Here is a 22,719-nt window from a genome sequence, read left to right as displayed (position 1 = left end):
ATACTTTGGCTCTAAATACTTCAGCAAGCACCAACTAGGGTTAAGAACATTCTCCTACATAATCTCCAGCCCTCCTCCCTTACTGGTAACACAATTCAACAAGTCATTCAAAACTAGGCCATTTTTCAGAACGTTTCTACCCTATTAGATCCAGTGCCACCTTTCAATAATGAACATTTTAAGCAACGACTCCTTTACGATCCTGAAATACCCTTGGATAAAGTAAGTAACATACACACAAATAAAAATAAATGGAAAATAACTTACAACTTACGTCTAATATAGGCAAAAACATTTTCTCTCTACTTTATCCCCAGTAACTTGGAAAGAGGTTCAACCACTTGCCTCACCAAGGTGGGGCTTTACCTCATATACTAAAGCAAGGTTTGGCAATTTTCTTTACTGGGTCAAATAAACTTTATTTTTATTTATTTTTTAAAAAATGTTTATTTTGGGGGAGGGAGGAGGAGGAGGAGGGAGAGAGAGAGAGAGAGAGAGAGAGAGAGAGAGAGAATGTGAGTGGGGGAGAGGCAGAGAGAGAGGGAAACAGAGAATCCCCAAGCAGGCTCTGGGCTGTCAGCACAGAGGCCCGACATGGGGGCCCAAACTCATGAACTGTGAGATCATGACCTGATCTGAAACAGAGAGTCAGATGCTTAACCGACTGAGCCACCAGGGCGCCCCTGATCAATTTTATTTATAAAAAAAGGAACAGGCCATAATTTGACAACTCCTATATTAAATTAGCACCAATTACCACCAATTTATATTTGTCACAGTTTAAGCCTGGTTAAGCCCTTTTACAAATTGTGAGCAACAGGCAACTCTTCACTGGATGAAAAGTGTCCCATACGCTCCAGCATGCCTAGCAGTCCCAGCCCACGTCCACTAAATGCTAGTGACAACCAACAAGGTCAAAATTTCCCAAGTGTGCCCTAGGGATGCACCCCCCCCCCCCCCCCCCCGCCGCCCCGGAGCCACTAGACTTGTGGACAGAGAGCCCACAGTCGAGGGGAAGCTCACCGCTCCCGAGGCCGTCGCTCTAGCTTGGGCTCATCCAGCTGGCGCTGCAGTTTCTCCTGCTCCTTCTGTAGCCGCTCCTCTACTTCTCGCTCTCTAGCAGCTGTGTCAACAGGCTTCGCCCCTCCAAAGATAGAGGCTGCTCGACTGGACTGGGAGGTGCTAGCAGAGGAATCATCTTCCTTAGGAGTACTCCGAGGCTTTAGATTCAGTTTGGGTCTTTGGGGGGGACCTAAGTTAAATAAAACTCTAAGTAATAGTTCTTCAAAATCACCAGAAGCTGATGGCTGAAAGCCAGATTCCCAGATGCAGCTCTTCTAAAACGCTCTATGGGATTCAGAGTAGTGGCCTAACCAATCCCGCAGGGAAGGGAGATCATTAGAAAATGAGTGGCTTAAATAACCAAGTCCAATCAATCTTTCCACTACAGTGCCGATGATGCAGTGCCAGACTGAGGGAAAGACTAAAAAAGGGTAAAAATTTAAATGGTAAGTCATCACGATTACTGATTACCTGGGAAGAACTGTCTATGATAAACTATTGGATGGAAGAGTATCTTGGTCAAAAATGTGGTCTGGATGATGGATTACTTCATTAAGAGCTTGTAACAGTAAGACTCTACTGCCTATACTCTTGTCTCTCTGTGTAGTATAAACTTATAGCGATTCACAGAGTACAGTATAGAACACTGAATAGCTGATTACAAAGTCTAAAGGAATTTGATTTCGTTTTGGATCCAAGTTGTCAGAACGTTTCAAGGAAATCCTATTTCTCAAAATTAGTATTTATCTTAAGTATTTCCAACATACCAAAGATAAAGAAGGTATAAGGCCTATGTGTCAGCCACCTGGCTTCAGTAATAAAACACTACAATACCCACTGAAGGTTCCTGAGTAGCATTCCTCTGATGACACGCCTAACTGTGTTCGGTCTTCTCACAACCATTACACTGAATTCGGGTTTTATCATCCCCATGCAGGTCTTTATACTCTCACTACAGAACATATGTATGTATCTACAAAAAAAGGGTATCATTTGGCAATGTTAATTTTTTTTCCTTTTAAGCAGGCTTCATGCTCAGAGCAGAGCCCAATGTAGGGCTTAAACTCATGGCCCTGAGACCAAGAGTCAGAGGCTTACCTGAGTCACCCACGCACCCCAAGATTTAAATTTTCTAGACGGGTTTTTAACTGCCAATTTATATAAACTTCCAAGATACAGTTTTTCAAAAAGATCTGATCTTTAAGTAATCTCTGTACCCAACATGGGGCCTGAACTCATGACCCCAAGGTCCAGTCATACCCTCTAAGCCAGCCAGGTACCTCTGATACAGTTTTAATATGTATAACTTTGTGAAGGGCTCATTAACTTCCCTTTTATAGGGTAATACTGGGGGTCAGAAAGAGTTAACTCATTTAAGCCCTACAGTTAGTACTTTGTGGATCAAAGGATAAAATCAAAGCAACTTTATGCTCCTTTCACTACAGTACACAATAACATCCTTTTCTTCTCCGTCTGATAATTTCCATTTATTTTACCAACTCAACATATAATCTGAGCACCTATATTTTAGATATCATTCTAAGGCCACGAATATGACAGTTGGGGGTAGTATTTAGTTCCTGCCTGCAAGGAGCGCAATTCAGCAGAGAATCAAAAAAAAAAAAAAAAGAATACAGTATGCTGAACTGGACAAAACAGATAACCAGATAACCATACGGAAGTTCTTAGACTGGGGCTATGTTTGGGGAAACCTGTGAAGGCTTCCAAGTGGTGACTCCTGAAAGTCTAGAAAACTGAGCGAGCAGCTTAATGGTAGATGTCCAAGGGATGGGAGACAGCACTAAAGACCCTTGTATGTCAGAGGAACAGAAGAAAGGCTATCTTTTAGGCCATGGAGAGACTAGGAAGGCTTTTAAAAGAATCTAATGGGGGGTCTGAGTGGCTCAGTCAGTTAACCATCTGATTTTGGCTCAGGTCATGAGCTCGCAGTTTCTGAGTTTGAGCCCCGCATTGGGCTCCCTGCCGTTGCTGCAGAGCCCACCTCAGATCCTCTGTCCCAGCCACTCTCTGCCCCTTCCCCAACTTGTGCTATAAAAATTAAAAAAAAAAAAAAAAAAAAAAAAAAAAAAAAAAAAAAAAAGCCATGAAATAATCATCTAATTAGCTCTTGTTCCAGAAAGACAATTTGGGCCAGTGTAAAGAATGGAACGAGGCAGGGAAATTTGTTAGTAATGTGAGCACAGCAATGAAGTATGAACAAAGCCAGTGGCAGCTACTCTGGAGATAAGGGGGCAGATCTTAGAGGGAGCTGTAGACAAGATCACCAGAAAAAAAGATCAGGTGTGCAGTTACTGAGGGAGGCAACAATGGCATGAGAGAGGAAAAAGCTCAGGAGCTGAGATTCAAAGTGCATATCAAGCCTCCACTTTTCTCACTAGTGAAGTGGAGATGATAATCGTACCTATACTAGATAGAATGCTTAAGATCATATACTACCTGTAAGTGTACTCCGCTCACCGTTGGTGCAGAGTAAATGCTCAATAAATGTTAGTTGTTATTTCTAGGTTTCATGCATGGAAATAGAAGAAATGGTTAATAGCAATGTTTTTAAAAAACACTTGGCACAAAGTCAGGGCTAACACGGGGATGTTAAAAAGAGTAGTAGACAAGCTGTCTAAAAATAATTGGAGAAATTCTAGACCGGTTTTTTTTTGATATCAATGAAGTCAGAACACAGATGCTGGCCATTTATTAATACGTTGTGAGAGGTCAGATTTGTAACACAGTATGTTTTTACTTAAGTGTTATTAACATTAGGGGCATAATTTTAGAATAGGTGCACTTACATCTTACCATTAATTGAGTGTCAATTACTGTGGCATAATGGCACTGAAATCACCAACACTTGGTTTTTAACCCCACAGTGCCAATCACTGGCTAGGAGACTGCGTGGCAAATGTTTTCCTTTTCTCCTTTGTATATTCAATAAATTTTAACTGAAAAATCTATATGCTAAGGCAACTAAAAAGAATTAGCCTTTGCTTTATCTCCATTCTGTCATCCTCGTCCAATGCTCTTTCTTTTTTTTTTTAAATTTTTTTTTTAACGTTTATTTATTTTTGAGACAGAGAGAGACAGAGCATGAACGGGGAAGGGTCAGAGAGAGAGGGAGACACAGAATCTGAAACAGGCTCCAGGTTCCGAGCGGTCAGCACAGAACCTGACGCGGGGCTCGAACTCACGGACCGTGAGATCGTGACCTGAGCCGAAGTCGGACGCTCAACCGACTGAGCCACCCAGGCGCCCCCCAATGCTCTTTCTACTAGGCTCTGCTTTATCTCTTACAACGTGTAAATTCTATCCTGTTTCAAAACCCACTTCAGGGGTCTGAGACAGAGCTGATAATTTTTCAATCAGTTTCTCCAGTGGTCTGCCCTATTAAGTAAATAAAAGAAAATGATTACCTCTATCATCACGCCTATAATCATCCCGAGAGTAATCATCTCTGGAACTCCATGACCGATCATCTCGTCTGTCATATCTGTCTTCATAGCGGTCCCCACCTCCTCTGTAGTCATCATCCCTACGGTACCCGCTACCAAATGCTCTTCTGCCACTGCCTATCCTGGAATCGTAACCTGTAAATATATCCCAAATTATGATCATCACACCAGAGGAAATAAAGGCAAGCAAGACGTTCTTGAAAGAAATTTAACGCAGTTGTTTTTTAATGACCTCTATCATAGTCTCTGCTGCCTCGGTCATCATAGCGATCCCGGCCCCCGTATCGATCCATATCTCGGCGTGGGCCATCCCGATATCCATCCCGATACCCATCACGGTATCGGTCTGAATCATAACGATCTCGATACTCTGGAGAGAAAACAGACAAAGCAACGTCATTCCCTTTTCTTTGACACCATTAATAGGAAGAAGCATGAAAGACCACGAGGTCAACTTGGTTTCATGAGTTCACAGCCACTGCTAGGTCTGTTTTTATAAAAACAAATCACTTTAAATGCAAAGTGGAAACGTGTACTGAAATAACTTTTATTGGTGGATTTAAAAATTTTTGATTCAATAATGCTAAGTCAACAATTTATGAGGGAGTTAAGGAAGAATAAAATCTCTATACAGCCCATAATGAATTTTCAGCATTAAAGACAAATATAGTAGGAAATATAATTGAAATCTATAGTTTTGATTGGTTCCAAAGAACCAATCAAAGAACACTTAAAAACTTTCGCATAGGAAAATACACAAGCCCTAAGTCTGGGAAGGCAAACAAAAAGAGAAAAATATATGTGACACAGGACAGCGATTGGCTATTACTTAAGTAACAGAACTAAAATTAACAGAACATTTTCTACCACCAAAATGGTGAAGATGTAAGTAAGAGCTACCTCTGGTGTTGGCCAAGTTTGGGGGAGTAAGTGAATTCCCACACTGCTGAGGAGTCTAAAATAGCACAACCACTCTGAAACTGGATTCAGAACTATGCATTAAAAACTTTAAAATCACTTGTGCCCTCTGGGGCAACAGTTCAACTTCAAGGAATTTATCCTGAGAAAATAACAGGACATTTAATAAAGACACGTACAAGGAGATTCACAGGAATGTTGTGTATAATATTAAAAAATTGTCGAGTGCACAAGCTATGGGTTAAGTCAGGGGGCATCTATAAAAAGCAACCACTAAAAACGGAGTTAAGAGATGTATTTACTATGACACTTGAAAACTGTATTTTACACACATGCATGAATATCAGTATCAGAGGTGCCTAAATTCCAGAAATTTGTATCTAAGAATGTTGCAGAGCTCAGGCGGCAAACTACAATGGTGTGAAGCATTTATAAAAGGAGGTAGCAGCTATTTAGCTTTGGCTAACTTGCTAGATCTTCCAATTTTCTAAGAAGCCCGGAGCCCCAACGTTTATATGAAAACTTCATCTTCCAGAGATGAACGAAACAATTACAACAAACAAACTTAAAAACATTTTGAGTTTAATAATTCATGCACACAGGTCAAACAAGGATTTTATTTTTATGACTTCTTCCTTTTAAACCATGATTTAATTTTGGAAACAACATCATTTTGTCCACATTCCCTGGTAGTTTAAATTGGTAAGTTAAAGGACATGCTAATGTTGGTAAAACAATTACACACGGGAGAGAATCTGAAGAATTCAAAACACAAAAAATCAGCCACGTGTTTATTCTGAAATATGTATCTGATTTCTAGAGAGACATATGAACTGTATACTTAATTTTATTTAGGTAATATTAAAATGATAATAAGCTTGTACTCACTGAAACAGCTGGCCGAGAAATGTACAAATGTTTGCTAAGATTTTACAATAATATTTAGTACAACTATACCTTTCCCCATGTCGTTTATGGGCCCAAAGCTTGGAATAGGAATCTCTAACAACTTGGCAGCTTTGGATAACAACAGCACATTCATTCTTGTTATCCATCTTGCTTGTTCCAAACTCAAGGTTTCAAGTGAGGAAATAGTCATGTCCCTGGATTCAAAACAGGACCCTTGGTCTGACTGCTTTTTCTTTCAAGAGCCATTTCTTTCTGTTAACAACAGAACCTCTTGCATAAATGTTGACGTGCAATACCTCAGGTAGTTCTCCCCAAGGCTTTGTCTGGTCACAAAGACTTGATAGAGAAGTCAGATATAAACTAGATTCAAAGTAATATGTCACAAATATAGCTAAAGGATTCCTTCTACCTTCACCCAGTCACGAAGGTGGTTATGTTACCCTGCACACATTTTTATAATTTATGCATGAACACTACTATATGATAGTGTTGTTCAAATGTTTATATCCCCCACTCAACCTTATAGGTTTTAAACTTTATCCCTATCATTACACATATATTTTATTATATGGACAAACCGCTATCTCGTCATTTCTTCATCGAATTAGTATTCTTTCCTCACATATTTCAATAAAGTTGCCTCACTTTCTCCATAAAGGTTTGCATATTTTTGGTTAGATTTAGGTACTTTGTGTAAACGTTGTAATTCACCCCAACTCTTACCCCATGACATTCTCTATTTCCTTTCTTTGAATTATTTATTTGCACACAGTTTCTCTCCCCTAGTATAAGCAATGTCCAATGAGGATAGAATTTTAAGTCTATTTATGTATTTTGAAAGAGAGAGCACAAATAGGTGAGGGGCAGAGAGAAGGAGAGACAGAATCCAAAGCTGTCTCTTTGCCGTCTGTGCAGAGCCTGATGTGGGGCTCAAACTCATGAACCGTGAGATCATGCCTGTAGCAAAGATTAAGAGCTGGATGCTTAACAGACTGAGCCACCCACAGGCACCCCTCGTCTGTTTTGTTCACTGCTATATCCTGAGCTTTGAACACTATCAGGTACAGGGTAAACATTTAGTATCTTTGAAGAGAACGAATTTTCTGTTATTTTGAAAGGTGTCTTAAAAAATTCCATTTTGACTGCTGGCTGCTAGTAATGCAACCAATTTTTGTGTAATGTTCTTACCCCAGCAATCTTGCCGAACTTTTTTATAGTTCCTTACTTTGTAAGATCTGTTGGGTTTCTTTATAAACAACTATTTCCTAAAGAGAGTGAAATCTCCCGCCTAATCTTTGGCAAGGTTAAAAAAAAAATTTTTTTAATGTTAGTATATTTTTGAGGGAGACTGAGTGTGAGCGGGGGAAGGGCAGTGTGTGTGTGTGTGTGTCTCTCTCTCTCACACACAGGGAATCTGAAGCAGGCTCCAGGCTCCAAGCTGTCAGCACAGAGCCTGACATGGGGCTCGAACTCACGAACTGTGAGATCATGAGCTGAGCTGAAGTCAGATGCTCAACCCACTGAGTCACCCAGGCACCCCCAAATTCTGTGTTTTTTTTTTAATTATAAATTTATCAAATTCTTTTTCTGCATCTATCAATTCTTTTGAAGATCATAAAATTTTTTTCTGTATCTCCTACTCCCTTTCTGCTAATGTGATCGTTTACATTGACATATCTGTCCTATTACAAAACAGTTCTCAGAACACAGAAGAAACTCACTCTATAAAAATGAACTTACTGTCTCCAAAGCTATCATCGCCTCTCCTAGGCGGGTAGTCATCGAAGCTGTCTGTGGCAGGACGTGCCCTCCAGTCTGTATCTGTTTTGTCAGAATCCCGATTTCTATCTCGGCCAAAAGAACGATCATCCCGGTCTATAGAGATAAAATAAAAACAAGTTAGCCCACAAAAACTTTTGCCTGATTATTTGTCACATGCACAGAGCTTTCCCCCAACATACTGTATTTCTTCCTCATATCATCACAAAGTTGTCCCAACTTTGATGCCCCATCATCGTAAAGCGCACTCTTCAACTTAACTGAGTGATTCACTTCCTCATGGTAAGTATTAAACCTCATGGTTTATTTAATTAACCATGAAGTTTAATGCCTATAGGTCTCATTCTGTGTACAGGCCAGGAACCTCTGAAATACATATGAATGAGGCCCCTCTTGTGCTGCTAGGCACACCTAATCTATTTATTACATATTTAACGTTCCTCTAGATCAATCAGGGTCTTTCCATCATTTTGGGGTGGGTAATTCTTTGCTGTGTCTTATGCGGCAATCCCTGGATTCTACCCATTAGGAGTCAGTAGCACTTCCCAGTTCTGACAACTCTAGAGGTCTTCACACATTGACAAATGCCCCCTTGAGCAAAATCATCCTTAACTGGCAACTAGTGCTCCAGATTCAGGCAGGCCTACTGCTCTGCATCTCTATTAAAATTTTCTGGGAACAGGCACCTCTGCTTTGTCATCCTAGGACCAAAACAAAACAGGAAGATTTCTATCAGATTTCTTACCTTTATCTTGTGCTTGATCAGCAACGTCCACTCGAATTCTCCTGTTACCTAGAGACTGAGAGGATAGGACCACATTAACCAACCTTTTGCCCCATTATGCACAAATCCTATGAGTGACCTTGAACGTCTGGGCATAGCAGAAGCACTGGGGGAAGGAAGATAAAGGAAAAACACTGTAATCTAGCCAACATTCCAATTTGTTGGCTAAAGAATCCTTTACAAAGACTTGAAAACTGAAATAATCCCTTAGAATTAACAGATTTAAGTTGGGCTTGTATCAATGCCACATCAATTAGCCATTTTTATAAAGATATATATACTTTATAAAATGAGCCTTTTAACTATCAAAGGCAATTTATCAAGAAATAATTCCCAGGCAACTAACTAAACAAAAGGCATATTTGGGTCCAGAGCAATTATTCACTCAGACATTTATAGAGCCCCTAATATGCACCAGCAACAGTACATAAAGCATTGTCTCTATTATCTCAAGTTCTTTCACTCAATATTACCTTTGGATAAATCAGTTCCTCCAGGATACCCTCTGACTTCCCTTTCCCACATCATTATTTATTTATTTATACACTTTGAACCCAATAAATTCTACTGCTGATTTTTCCTCATTTCCCAGTAGAATCTACAGTTGAAGAAGGATAACAGTGAATTTTAGTTACAAACACCCAGAATTATATTAAACACTACTATGACGAAATCTCTAGAAACAAAGAAACCCCTAAGTCTGGACCATGACAGCATTTTACATAATAGATAATTCAACAAACTTCAGATAACTGTATGGTATTCTTTCCCTTATCCAGATAGAACAGTTAAAAAGGAGTAATGTTAATAAAACCTAAAAATGATCTGAAAAGAAAAACTTTGGAACTAAGCTTTATATACATTTAACTTATATACCTAGATTATTATTCCTATTTGACATTTACTTCAGATTTTCATGGCTGTAACTCAATTATGACACAGGTAAAATATTTTGAGAGGTGTTGATTTCAATTGTGCCAAGTGGCAGGTCTGGACCATAGAATTATGGCACAAATGGCCCAAATCTGCACTTTGACAAACTACCTTCTCAAGAAGTGAGGGGTTTCTGGCATTAAAATGGAAAAAAGAGCCCCTTTCCTTCCCAGATATAATTTAATTTCTAGTCACTAGAAGTAAAAAAGAGGAGGGGAAAAAAAAAAAAAAAAAAAAAAGCAGGTCCTAGACTAGAAACTTCTGTTACTAACAGGTAACCGAATGCTTTAATATCCTGCTTGTGCTAGCTTAAGAATCACTACATGGCACCCATCACTCAAATGACTGTAATTATAATTAGATTTAATCCCCACACCCCCCTCATGTATTAACAGCTAAATCTCCTCTACTACACTGCTGGCATATCTGGATAGAAAAACATCTATGGGCAATGTTAAAAAGCAGAACTGAGGGGCGCCTGGGTGGCGCAGTCGGTTAAGCGTCCGACTTCAGCCAGGTCACGATCTCGCGGTCTGTGAGTTCGAGCCCCGCGTCGGGCTCTGGGCTGATGGCTCAGAGCCTGGAGCCTGTTTCCGATCCTGTGTCTCCCTCTCTCTCTGCCCCTTCCCCGTTCATGCTCTGTCTCTCTCTGTCCCAAAAATAAATAAACGTTGAAAAAAAAAAAATTAAAAAAAAAAAAAAAAAAAAAAAGCAGAACTGAGTGTTCACTGTCATTTTCCTTTAAGAGACTCCTAGGAACATGTATTACAAATGACATTCCACTGAGAAATGTTTCCAAACTCTTTACAACCATAAAAAAAACATTAACTTCCCTGAAAACCAGATAATGCCTTTTAACACTAAATTGATATACATGATTTTTTCTATCTGCCTTGATCTGGTCAGATTATATTGAAAAAGCAAAGCCATGAGAGCGGAGACAAAGCTCTGAATCAACAAATGAGAGCTTCTATTAGACCTGGTGTAGTGGAGATGCCTGGGTGGCTCAGTTGGTTGAGTGACTTTCCCTCAGGTCATGCACGATCTCACTGCTCTTTAGTTCCAGCCCTGCATGGAGTCCGGCTCTGTGCTGACAGCTCAGAGCCTGGAGCCTACTTTGGATTCTGTGTCTCCCTCTCTCTCTGCCCCTCCCCTGCTGGTGCTTTGTCTCTCTCTCAAAATAAATAAACATTAAACCACCACCACCAACAACAAAAGAGTTGGTGTGGTGGGTTTCTTCTATAATTTTCCACCTAAGTACCTCCCTGAATGATTGGGGCCTACGGAGTTTGCTCAAGTGAAGTACGACTTGCTAGATGTTGAATGTTAAGTGTCACACGGTGCTTTTCTGTCATAGATACTATGACAATCTTTGAAACAGCCAGTGACCCGACCAAAAATATATTGATAAGTGTAAGACTGGTTAGCTCCCACCCTCAAACTCCCCACCTTATTTATTTTACCTCTTCATTGAGGCTCAGGGCACTGAGCAAAGAATCCAGGTCCTCAAACTCAGCGTAACCAAAACCTTTCAACCTCTCTGGATTGCTGGGTTCACGTGGTAAACGCACTGCACTGATCTGAAGGAGTAAAGAAACAGATTTCCCAATTAAGTGTTCTCGTTCATTTGTTTCCCCCACCCTCCCAATCACTGCACATGCAATGAATTTCTCTGAAGAATTCACAAAGAAGAACCTGGTGGTTTCCAGGAGGAAAACTGGGGCAAAGGGATAGGAGAGAGACTTCACTATATGCCATCAGACCTTTTCAATTAGAACAGTACGAAATTAACCCTTAAAAAAAAAAAAAATTAACATGAGTTCAGAGTAGTCCCTGTATCCCTGACTTCTGTCTCATTCTACAGGTCTAATTTTTAGTTGTTTTCTAGGTGGTCTATTTTTTAAAGACTTAATTATCTGAGAAATGTTATTGTCTTCGTATACTAACCATCCTTGGCTGAATCAAACATTGGATTATAAACTCCCACCAGCCTTACTCCCTCTATTGAATTCTGAGATGGCAAACTACTGAATTTTTACTCTTGAAATACAAGAAGAATTTACATTGACCTGGTTTTATTTTGAGGTTACCTTGTGTTTTCTAATTGTAGGTTTGCAGAATTCCTCATTTTAAAGTTTCATAGAATTTTACCTGGCACAAATTTTTTTATTATTTACAACAGGGTACGTACTCTTCATTTCCAATTTTAGAACCATTTTCAAACACCTCTATCTTCTGACCATCTTTTTGATGGCTTCCACATATTTTCTCACCCTTTAACTTTTTTCTTTAGTATTTCGCATGTATTCAAGTTATTCTTCTGCATCACTGATCTGATACTTTACTCTGGCTCCTGAGATACACATTTTGTTACAGTCTCTTTAAATTCTAGTTTAACTCAACTCCTGAATACAGCAGAACAAACTATGAAAGGGAGAAGTAACTCCAGACCAGTTCTAAAGCATTCAGTGAAAAGCTTGAATGGGTCAGAGGTTATTATTCAGCATTCTACAGAAGAGGCCAAGAAAGTAAAATCAAAAACAGGTCAGCCTTCTAGCTGTACTACGTATTTGTACAGAGAAGATGATTTGTAGGGGCAATAAAAAAATCATCACATTGTGGGGTGCTTGGATGGTTCAATTCGTAGAGTGTACAACTCTTGATCTCAGGGTTGTGAGTTCAAGCCCCACACTGGATGTAGAGATTACTTAAAAATAAACTCTTAAAAAAAAAAAATCACATCAGAAAAAGTACCCATTGAAGTTGGTGGCCCACTGCAGAGAAGAGGATCTAGGAAGGGAGTCAAAAAACAAAGTAAGAAGAGAATAGATCTTTTTTTTTTTTTTTAAAGTTTATTTATTTTGAGAGAAAGAGCAAGCAAGTGAGCTTGTACAAGCAGGGGAGGGGCAGAGAGAGAGGGAGAGACAGAATCCCAAGCCCAGCAGAGAGCCCAATGTGGGGCCTGAACCCACAACTATGAGATCATGACCTCAGCCAAAATCAAGAATTGGATGCTTAACAGACTGAGCCACACAGATGCCCCATGCAGAGAGTAGATCTTTAAAGGAAATGCACCTTAAAACAAAACAAACAAACAAACAAACAAACAAAGGTAAAACCTACCCTCCACGTGGGGTGTCAAACTCACAATCCTGAGATCAAGAGTCGCATGCTCTGACTGAGCCAGCTAAGTACCCCAAGTCCTAAGTATTTTATTTTTTTAAAGTTTACTTTGAGAGCGAGCGAGTGGAGGAGGTGCAGAGAGAGACAGAGGGAGAGAATCACAAGCAGGCTGTGCACTGTTAGCATGGAGGCCGATGTGGGGCTGGAACTCATGAACCGCAAGATCATGACCTGAGCCAAAATCCAAGTTGGACATTTAACTGACTAAGCCATCCAGGTGCCCCAGTCTTAAGTATTTTTAAATCCAAGTTTGGAAAAAGGACTTCTCCTGAGCACCTCTATACTCACTTTTCCATCTTTTTGAAATCTTCTAGATCAGCATTCCAAACATCCTCTCTTAAGCTTTTTAAGATGGCCTATAATCACCGTGATTTCCACTATATGTGGCACCAAGCTCACAGAACCCTTAATAATTTTAGCACACTATCATTAATATAAATTACACATCTCCAACTTCGGCTCAGGTCATGATCTCGTGGTTTGTGGGTTCAAGCCCCACATCAGGCTCTGTGCTGACAGCTCAGAGTCTGGAGCCTGCTTAGGATTGGGTCTTCCTCTCTCTCTGCCCCTTCGCCGCTCATGCTGTCTCTGTCTCTCTCAAAAATAGTTAAAAAACGTTAAAAAAACACTAAAAATTAAAAAAATAAAAATTACATACCTTCTTAGCTGCAAGTATTCATATCAAACATTGAAAAGTGATTTTGAGGGGTACCTGGCTAGCTCAGTCAGTAGAGCATGTGACTCTTGATCCTGGGGTTGAGTTTGAGCCCCATGTTGGGTGGAAAAATTACTTAAAATCTTAAAAAAAGGATTTTGATAGAAGCCTGAAGAATGACTGAGTTCAGAGGAGCTTTCCACCTTTCAAAACAACTGAGTATATCATTTTTTAAAAAAGTAATGTATGTGCCCAATGTGGAGCTTGAACTCACAACCTGAAGATGAAGAGTCCCATGCTCCTAAGCCAGCCAGGTGCCTCTGGGTATATCACTTTTAAGATTTTTTTTTTTTCCAATATATGAAGTTTATTGTCAAATTGGTTTCCATACAACACCCAGTGCTCATCCCAAAAGGTGCCCTCCTCAATACCCACCCCCCATCACTTTTAAGATTCTTAATGAGAAGAGGTATAGGTTCCTGAGAGATTCTTTCTGTATCAATAAGATATAAGACTGAGATTATGATTGGTGTGGGATGAGAATATTTTCAGCCAAAGGGTCTAAACACCACTTAGTCAATTATATACCCATTTCTTCCAAGTCTAGACACAACCTCAGAATCTTTCTCAGCTTAGAAATTCAGACTTGGTCACTGCCAATTTGCTACTCTCCATATTGAGTTAATTGCTGTAAACCTTTACACTTACATTTAATCCTCTAAAGAATTCCTTAATGGAATCTTCTGTCACATCATAGGGCAGGTTCCCTAGAAAAGCAGTATAGGGTGGCGATTTTGGAAGACGGCTCCGGTCGATATTGGGTTCCCGAGCAGCCCGTGGAGCAGTGGGCAGGATGGAACGGTCAATTGGAGGTGCCCTATACACGTCATCATCGTTACTGTGCCAAGTGGTTGAAACTAGGATAGAAAAGTGGATGTTTAAGAAATCAGAGCAAACTCCCCTCACTGCTGCTGGAGAATAAAAAGATCCATGCTAAGTACCCACTATTAAATAAGCCACACCAGGAAAAAAACAGATAAAAAGGCACTTAAATAAATGCATTTTACACAGAGAAAATGCTTCTGAAATGTCAGTATCAGATTAGCAATGCAAAAAACTCAGTATTCACTGTCTCTTGGTTTCTAGAGACCTTTAAAGACCCAGGCTTTTTATGAACAGAATCATAGTAACTCTTATTCCTTATACAGCAAAGAAAAGTATCAACTATTTATGGAATGTTACTGTGTGCAGGTATTTTATATTCATTATATCCCATCTTATCTTTTTAACAACCCTGTGAGGTTGTTCCCATTCTACAGAAAAGGAAACTCAGATTTCAGATTTAGTAACGTGCCGAAGATTACAAAGATGGCAGAGTAGTAGATGGTAATCCTAGTATAGGTAGGACTCAAACCAAGGTCCCTCTCATTCCAAATGTATTTAAACATTATTGACAACTCTCATATTCCTAACTTTTTGGGTGGACAAAGTGTTTTCCTTATGGTTGATCCCCCTCTTTACAAAAAACAACTCAATTCCATCCTCTTCCTCAGACCATTTTGTTTACCCATGCCTTCATAAAAATAGTTCCTAGAACAAATTATTCCTTAACTCTGGGTATAAACAGCTTATAGATTATGCTGTAATAACAGGATATCATACAATTTTAGTAATCTAGTCCCTAACTTTTCCAATGAAAATGAGGATTAAAAGCCTTGAGAAAAGTATGTTAACAAGAGGGAGAACTAGTACTAAGTTCTCCTGAATCACAATTTCAGTCCCTCATCATGAACTCTTATCGCCTAAACCTAAAATTCTATGAAATACACAAACTTAGACCTAAGGTTCTACAAAACAATTAAATTCCTTTCAGATTACATGTGTGAACCATTATTATGGAATGAGTTTTGTCTCAGAAGAGAATGAAAATTTCAAGCGTGATGGAAACTAAAAAAATTACCATCTCCTTCCAGGTCGTCTGTTTCATCAGCCCAGCTGACTGGTTTGGGGACATAAGTACTTCCTCCCCCAGTCCCTCCATCCTCAGCCAGAAAGTCTGTTAGGGAGATAGTTTTCCCCTTCTTATTCTTCTTTTTTGCTGTTTTAAAAAAGCAAAAGATTATTTACCATTACTTGGGTATTTAAAAGAGTTGTACAATGCGCTGTGAAAAGAAAGCAACATAGGGGCGCCTTGGGTGGCTCAGTCGGTTAGAAATCGTACTTTGGTTCAGGTCATGATCTTGCAGTTCGTGAGTTCGAGCCCTACATAGAGCTCTGTGTTGACAGCTCAGAGGCTGGAGCCTGCTTTGGGTTCTGGGTCTTCCTCTCTCTCTCTGCCCCTCCCCTGCTTGCACTGTCTCTCTCAAAAATAAACAAAACAACAACAACAAAAGATTTTCAACATTAAGACTGGGATGGGGGCAACCTTTTATTTTCTACTATATTCACTCGTGTATCATTTGAAAATTTTAATTTAGTAACTACTTGGGTTTAAGACAGGTAACTACATTTGTAGCTTCTGGTATACAAAGAACTAAAACAAAACTCCTACCCCTAATAACATATTCTGAATGGTATTTATGAGGATTGTTTGATACTTGTAAAATAACCACACAAAGTAGGAATCATTACTATCAATTTACAAAAAAGAAAACTAAGTCTCAGAGAGGTTACATGACTATCCTACAGTTACAGAGATATTAGATAGCAGAGCTAGAATTAAACCCAGGGTTTTGGATACCAAATCTAGGGCTCTTCCCACAGGAGGCCCAGCCTCTAAGAAGCCTTTTAGTATTTCTATTGTGTGTGCGTGTGTGTAATGGGGCGGGGGGGGGGGGGGGGATGATTAAGACTATACAAAATTGGATCTCCCTGCCCTCTAGGAAAAAAAATTCTCTCCTTCTTTACCCTAACACCACATTGAAGATGAGATAGGGCACTAGAGGTAAAACATAAGAAGCCCCTAAGACCCAACACATTTGAATGTTCTGTGTTTATGAAATCTTTAGGAATTTCCAAATGGTTCTATTTAGTGGACTAACCTTGACTCTCTATCTAGTTCTCAGAACCTCTTCTGAGATGGCATCTATCAACAGCTAATGCAGAAGAGCCATTCTCATCTAATTTTCAGTCCAAGAAGACTAAAAATTTGTAACATGATGCAACCATTTGTTTAACTGAAGGTTGCTCTCACCAAGCACCTTTCTTTAAAATCCAACTTTCAGGAAATAAAGATGACCTGTTTGCTATGAATGATATGAACAGCCTCTGGACGCACTAAGAAGGGTCCTATAGCATTGATATTGCCCCTAGCTTTATGCAAAAGGCCTAGGAAAAATTTTAACAAGCAAATTTGAACAAGACAGAAAGCATACCTCTGAGGTGGAATGCTTATTTTTGTCTTTTCCATATCCTATAATTCAAAACAGTGTTGGGGACTAATATGATGCTAGCTAGAGATCCTTGTTACCCTCATGGGGTTTAACCTAGTATCATCAGCTAATACCAAATTATTAATCTGACTGGTCACTGGGGAAATAAAAATAGAACTGATGGTCAGTCCATACAATGAAGTAAAGTTCAACATAAAAATAATTTGGTTAAAGCACCTCTGTCCCTTTTGTTCTGTATGTATATCTAATACCAAAAACAGCAGAAATCTGGAATTAGCCTGTTCTTTGGTCTGATTTTGGCTTATACCAACTTTCTAGATCGTAGTTTCTCAACTTTAGCCCTTGACTTTTTTTTTTAAACCCGTGACTCTTGACCAACACATCTCATACTCTGCTTTAATGTTACTGGAAATTTCAAAATAAACATCACAACTAAAAATAATTAAAGCACTGTTTATTTCAGAATGTCTTTTTAAATCACATATGTCTCTTTCCCTTGGGTTCTTTTGCTGTCCCCTCCAAAAAATTCTGGTTGAGAAATCACCAGATTATGGATGGTCTTCATTTAAAGACAAGCTAAAATTCTTTCACAAGATCTGTAATTCATCTTTCTTTAAATCTAGTAGCAGCACTGACTTAGTCAAAATATAAACAGATTTAAAGGAATTAACTGGCCCTTAAGAAGTAAAATCAGTCAACTAAAGTGGGTGCCAATGTTTGTTCCACTATTTTACTCCACTAACTGAGAAACGATGTTATCTAAATCCTCCATGCCCTTTGCTCATCCAATACCTGGGCCCATGACATGTTTAGGATTTCAACAGCATTCTCTGTGTAAGTAAAGCATTGTTTAATGTTCCAGGTTTATCAATCCCTTGCCACATGATTGAACTGGTCCAACTCTTAATTTCCTTTAAATCTGATGCGAATTGGGTTAAAAAGTTAAACCAACCACCTCAAATAGTAATAGACAATTAAGTGTCCCAATTATTTAAGGCCAAACCTACATGGATTAAGGGAGAAAAACACACATCTCAAAAATGTTATTAAGTCCTCTGCCTGCTGACTTAATTACTACTACAATTTACCGAACAAGCACTAGGTACTTTATATACTCATATAGATTAAATAAAAGAGCTTAGAAGAAAGCATTTTCAAAAACGTTTAAGTCTACAAGTCCTTAAACAAGAAACCAAACATTTGTTTCCTTGATAAACAGGGTTTCTTATAATAAATAAATACAACTAGGGATGCCTGGGTGCCTTAGTCGGTCAAGCATCCGACTTCTGATTTTGGATCAGGTCTTGATCTCAGGGTTGTGAGTTCAAGCACCGCACTAGATGGGGAGACTGCTTAATAAAAAAAATAATACAACTGATCAACTTGACTCTTAGAGTTTCTCAAGTTCTACACCATTGACATTCTAGGCTAGGTGATTCTTTGGGGTGGGGCTGTTCTGTGTACTACAGGATGTTTAACAGCATCTCCAGCCTCTACTCATCAGATGCCAGTACCAAAACCCCCACCCTGCTGTGACAACCAAAAATGCCTTCAGACACTGTCAAATTACCCCTGTGAGACAAAATTGTCTCCTGATTGAGAACCACTGGTTTAAGTGGGTTGTACATCAATAAATAAAAGGACAAACTAAAGGGAATGTTAGCCCCATATAAAAAACAGGATCCCTTGGGGCGCCTGGGTGGCTCAGTCAGTTGGGCGTCCGACTTCGGCTCAGGTCATGATCTCATGATCCGTGAGTTCGAGTCCTGCATCATGCTCTGTACTGACAGCTCAGAGCCTGGAGTCTGCTTCGGATTCTGTGTCTCCCTCTCTCTCTGCTCCTCCCCTGCTCATGCTGTCTCTGTCTCAAAAATAAATAAAAACATTAAAAAAAAACCCAAACAGGATTCCTTTAGTTTTCTCAGAATGTCTTCCTGCTATCACTCCATTCTTTTACTAAAAATACCAACTCACAGATACTGAAGTGACAAAATTACTGACTAGCTGCTACATCTTTATTTCAAAAGAGGACACCTTAAAGCACTATAAGCAATAAAGCTTATTTGTTATACAATGCAGTCCTACTTCTGCATCTTTAACTCTTATTTCTTATTTAGGAAGAAGAATTTAGAAAGCTCTTAATGTTCAGATAAGGCTCTGTCAAAACTTAAGTTTCTTAATTTTAGATCTTGCCAGACTAAGTCCCACTTATTTTATAGGGTTATCAATTCTGAATGTTAGTAGCTACAGACTAAGAAATCAGGAAGTGTCATAAAAACCTGTACAAGATCACAGCAGCATTATTCATAATAGGCAAAACCTGTAAATAACCCAAACTCGTATCAAACAATGAATGGATAAATAAAATGTAGATGTTCATACAATAGATTTTGCAACAGAAAGGAATGAGTACCCATAAATCCACCAATATGGATGGATGCTGGAAATATGCTAAATGAAAGAAGTTAGTAACAAAAGTCCCTGTATCATATGACTTAATTTATATGAAATGTTCAGAATAGTTGTAAATAGCAAGAAACAGATGGTGGGAGAAATGACTTCTAATAGGCAAGGCATTTCTTTCTGGGTAGTGAGTCTTGCCAAACCCTCCAAAATTAAAAATGAATTAGTGACTAACAAATGTTTCCTTAAAGAAACAATACTGTACAAATGCAATCAGAACACCTAAACCAGAGTGCCTAGAACTAGACTAATTCCACTGCTGTTTAGAGCCCACCCATGACAAGAGGTTTCACACAATGCAATATCATGATGTTAAGCAGCCTCACCTTTACTGCACTATAGCTGAGCATAGTAGAGAATAAAAACCAAGTCAGAACTCCTAAGCTTCACCACCTCAACCACCAGTTCTGTTACATGACTCAACTTGCTTCACACGGACACAATCCTAGCAAAATGCCCTATCATCTTCCCCTTACTTTTCCACACTCAATTTGGTCATTTACATAAAATATATAAAGCAAGCACCCAATACGCATCATGCTAACCACTACACAAAGAACTTAGAACCTTTCTGTAAGTGAAGAGCTATAAAAATTCAAATTGACTTTGGTGCGTGCCCTTTTAAGTGTACTTACACATAATTAGAAACATGCACTTGTTTTTTAAAAACAATACTCATCAATTCTTTCTCCATCATGAAAAGTGAATGCATTCTAGGATGTTCTGAGACTAATACAAAGTGGCAGAGTAGTCTATCAAGCCACACATATGGTATGTGAATTATACCTTAAAACTGTTTCAAGCTTTATATATGTATACATATATATACATGTATTTATATGTATATATATATATTTTTAAAATGACGTTAGAAAGAAACACTATGTATTACTTTGACACTACTTCCTGTTTTTGTCCTTGAATTTTTATGAGTTTTAATCTTGGCCTTCTGAATCTGGGTATCCTACTCCCAGAGTAACAAATATATGGTAGAGGATGGGATCTGAAGATAGGTAATACAGGTAGCCCTCACTTTTCAAAAGTTTGCATTATGTCACTTTGCCTTTATGATTTAGACTGTTACCTGTTTTCCCTAACCAAAAGAAATCCAAAGAGGATTTTTGCTCTTACAAAAACAAAACAAACAAACCCCAAAAGCAAAGGGGCACCTGGGTGGCTCAGTTGGTTGAGTGCTCGGGATACGATCTCCCGTTTTGTGAGTTTGAGACCCAGCCTTGCTTTGGGCTCTGTGCTGACAACTCAGAGCCTGGAACCTGCTTTAGATTCTGTGGCCCCGCCCTCTCTGCCCCTCCCCCTCTTGTGCATGCACACTCTCTCAACATTAAAAAACAACAACAACTTAAAAAACAAAAACCTAAACCTGTTTACAAAAAAAAAAAAAAAAGCGAAAATGGCTTTCAGGATTTGTTTTCCAGTGAGCCATTATAGAGGCAGAGCACACTTCCAACTGAGAGTGGCACATCCAAGCTTGTTCCCTCAGAACTATACTCAGCATCAAGCCACCATAGCTTTGAACTGTGTCTGTGATCATCTGTGCTTTATTTTGTTAGCAAGACATGTCCTAAGGTATCAGTAAACCTTGAGATTATTTTTTGGGTTCGGGAATGCTAAAAAAAAAAAAAAAATCATTAAAAACTAATGGTAATTGCTTCTTTGCTTTATTTTACTTCAACTTACAAAATACTCTACTTTTGGGGTATCTGGCTCTTGATTTCAGCTCAGGTCAAGATCCCAGAGTCATATGATCAAGCCCCGTGTTGGGCTCTGCACTGAGCATGGAGTCTCCTTGGGATTCTCTTCCCTCTGCCCCTTTCCCTCCCAACTCTCTCTCAAATAAAACTAAAACTAAAACAAAACACAAAATGCTCTACTTTACTTTTGGGTAGCAAGGGAAACCTGTATGTGAACAGCATATAATGAAACTATTTTGAACTATAAGGACCAGCACTGTATGAAAAAAACTATTGGGACACCATCCTCTCCCCGTGAAAATAAACAAGATGACACACATGGAATTTTTAAGTTAGGTAAATTAAAGGTGTTCTGTGCATACAAGCACGATTTCCAATTTGAAAGCATTTGTCTCAAAAAATGTTAACCTATATCAAACACATTTGATTCCCTGTCAGTAAAGACAGCATTTCAGTAACCTGCTCCTGGGCACTTTCACTTCTTGAAAATCAATAATGGTTCAAGTGGACACTGGTATTGCTGTGAAGAATTTTTCCGTCTCATTTACAAGAGGACTGTGAACTTTTATTTACTTTTGAGAGAGAGACAAAGCGTGAGCTGGGGAAGGGCAGAAAGAGAGGGAGACACAGAACCTGAAGCAGGCTCTAGGCTCTGAGCTGTCGGCAGAGTCCGATATGGGGCTGGAACCCAGGAGCTGTGAGATCATGACCTAAAGCGAAGTTGGATGCTTCAACCAAATGAGACACCCAGGTGCCCCAAGAATAGTCTCATTAACACAGCCATATCTGGGAACATTGGCCACTCAACAAAATCAATGACAGGAAAAGTTTCAAAGTTGGAAAAGAAATTTGACAAATCCCCAATTCCTCAAGGACAGACTGTCAGATGTAACCTTGTTCTCTCAGATACTAGTATAGTGTCCCTTTACGTATACTACAAAGCTAAAAAGATTTACGGAACCAAATTAAAGACAGGAGATGAGGGCTTCGAAGGGGGTAGAGTAAATGTGGAAGAACAGGAGAAGGGGACATCACTAAGCAAATTCCTTTAACCAGTCCAGATTTCACTCAATTCTGTAAAATGAAGGGCACAGATTGCTAATATGTCTTCCAATCTTAAAAGTGCTACAAGTTATGGTGAAAGGGAATACAAGCTTTTCACTAAATTATGACAGCTGCCAAGATGGCAAATTCAGGCCAAGTAAGTACTCTAATTTAGATGAAGTTTTTGGGTAGATCCCCAAAATGTGATGACATAGAAGCCAACCTTGTTACTTCCAAGTTGACAGCAGATAAGAGTCAGGAGTCTCAAAGATTTCAACCTTGCTCTGCTACCTGCAGCCATGTGACCTTGAACAAATAATTTCATTTTTCTCAGCTGGGAGACACCACCATCTGCCTACATTATCTCAGAGGATCAAATGAGACAACACAACACAAAAATGCCTGGTCAACTGTCAAGTGC

General features: G+C 39.2%; 1 protein-coding gene across 2 annotated transcripts in view; it reads right to left on the bottom strand.

Moving 5' to 3' along the window:
* The window catches only part of EIF4B (eukaryotic translation initiation factor 4B), a 54,009-nt gene that overhangs the window by 5,932 nt on the left and 25,358 nt on the right, over nt 1–22,719 (bottom strand). For both annotated transcript variants that reach the window (XM_047864945.1, XM_047864946.1), the window contains exons 5-12: nt 15,648–15,785; nt 14,396–14,604; nt 11,313–11,429; nt 8,878–8,932; nt 8,094–8,228; nt 4,759–4,896; nt 4,488–4,661; nt 1,024–1,252 (exon numbers count right to left, since the gene is read on the bottom strand). In XM_047864945.1, the coding sequence (XP_047720901.1) occupies nt 1,024–1,252; nt 4,488–4,661; nt 4,759–4,896; nt 8,094–8,228; nt 8,878–8,932; nt 11,313–11,429; nt 14,396–14,604; nt 15,648–15,785 (1,195 nt within the window). The remainder of the gene's footprint in view (nt 1–1,023; nt 1,253–4,487; nt 4,662–4,758; nt 4,897–8,093; nt 8,229–8,877; nt 8,933–11,312; nt 11,430–14,395; nt 14,605–15,647; nt 15,786–22,719) is intronic.

This window comes from Prionailurus viverrinus, chromosome B4, assembly GCF_022837055.1.
Source record: "Prionailurus viverrinus isolate Anna chromosome B4, UM_Priviv_1.0, whole genome shotgun sequence".
Lineage (NCBI taxonomy): Eukaryota > Metazoa > Chordata > Mammalia > Carnivora > Felidae > Prionailurus > Prionailurus viverrinus.
The sequence above is the reverse complement of the archived record's forward strand: the minus strand, read 5'-3'. Positions and strand labels throughout refer to the sequence as shown.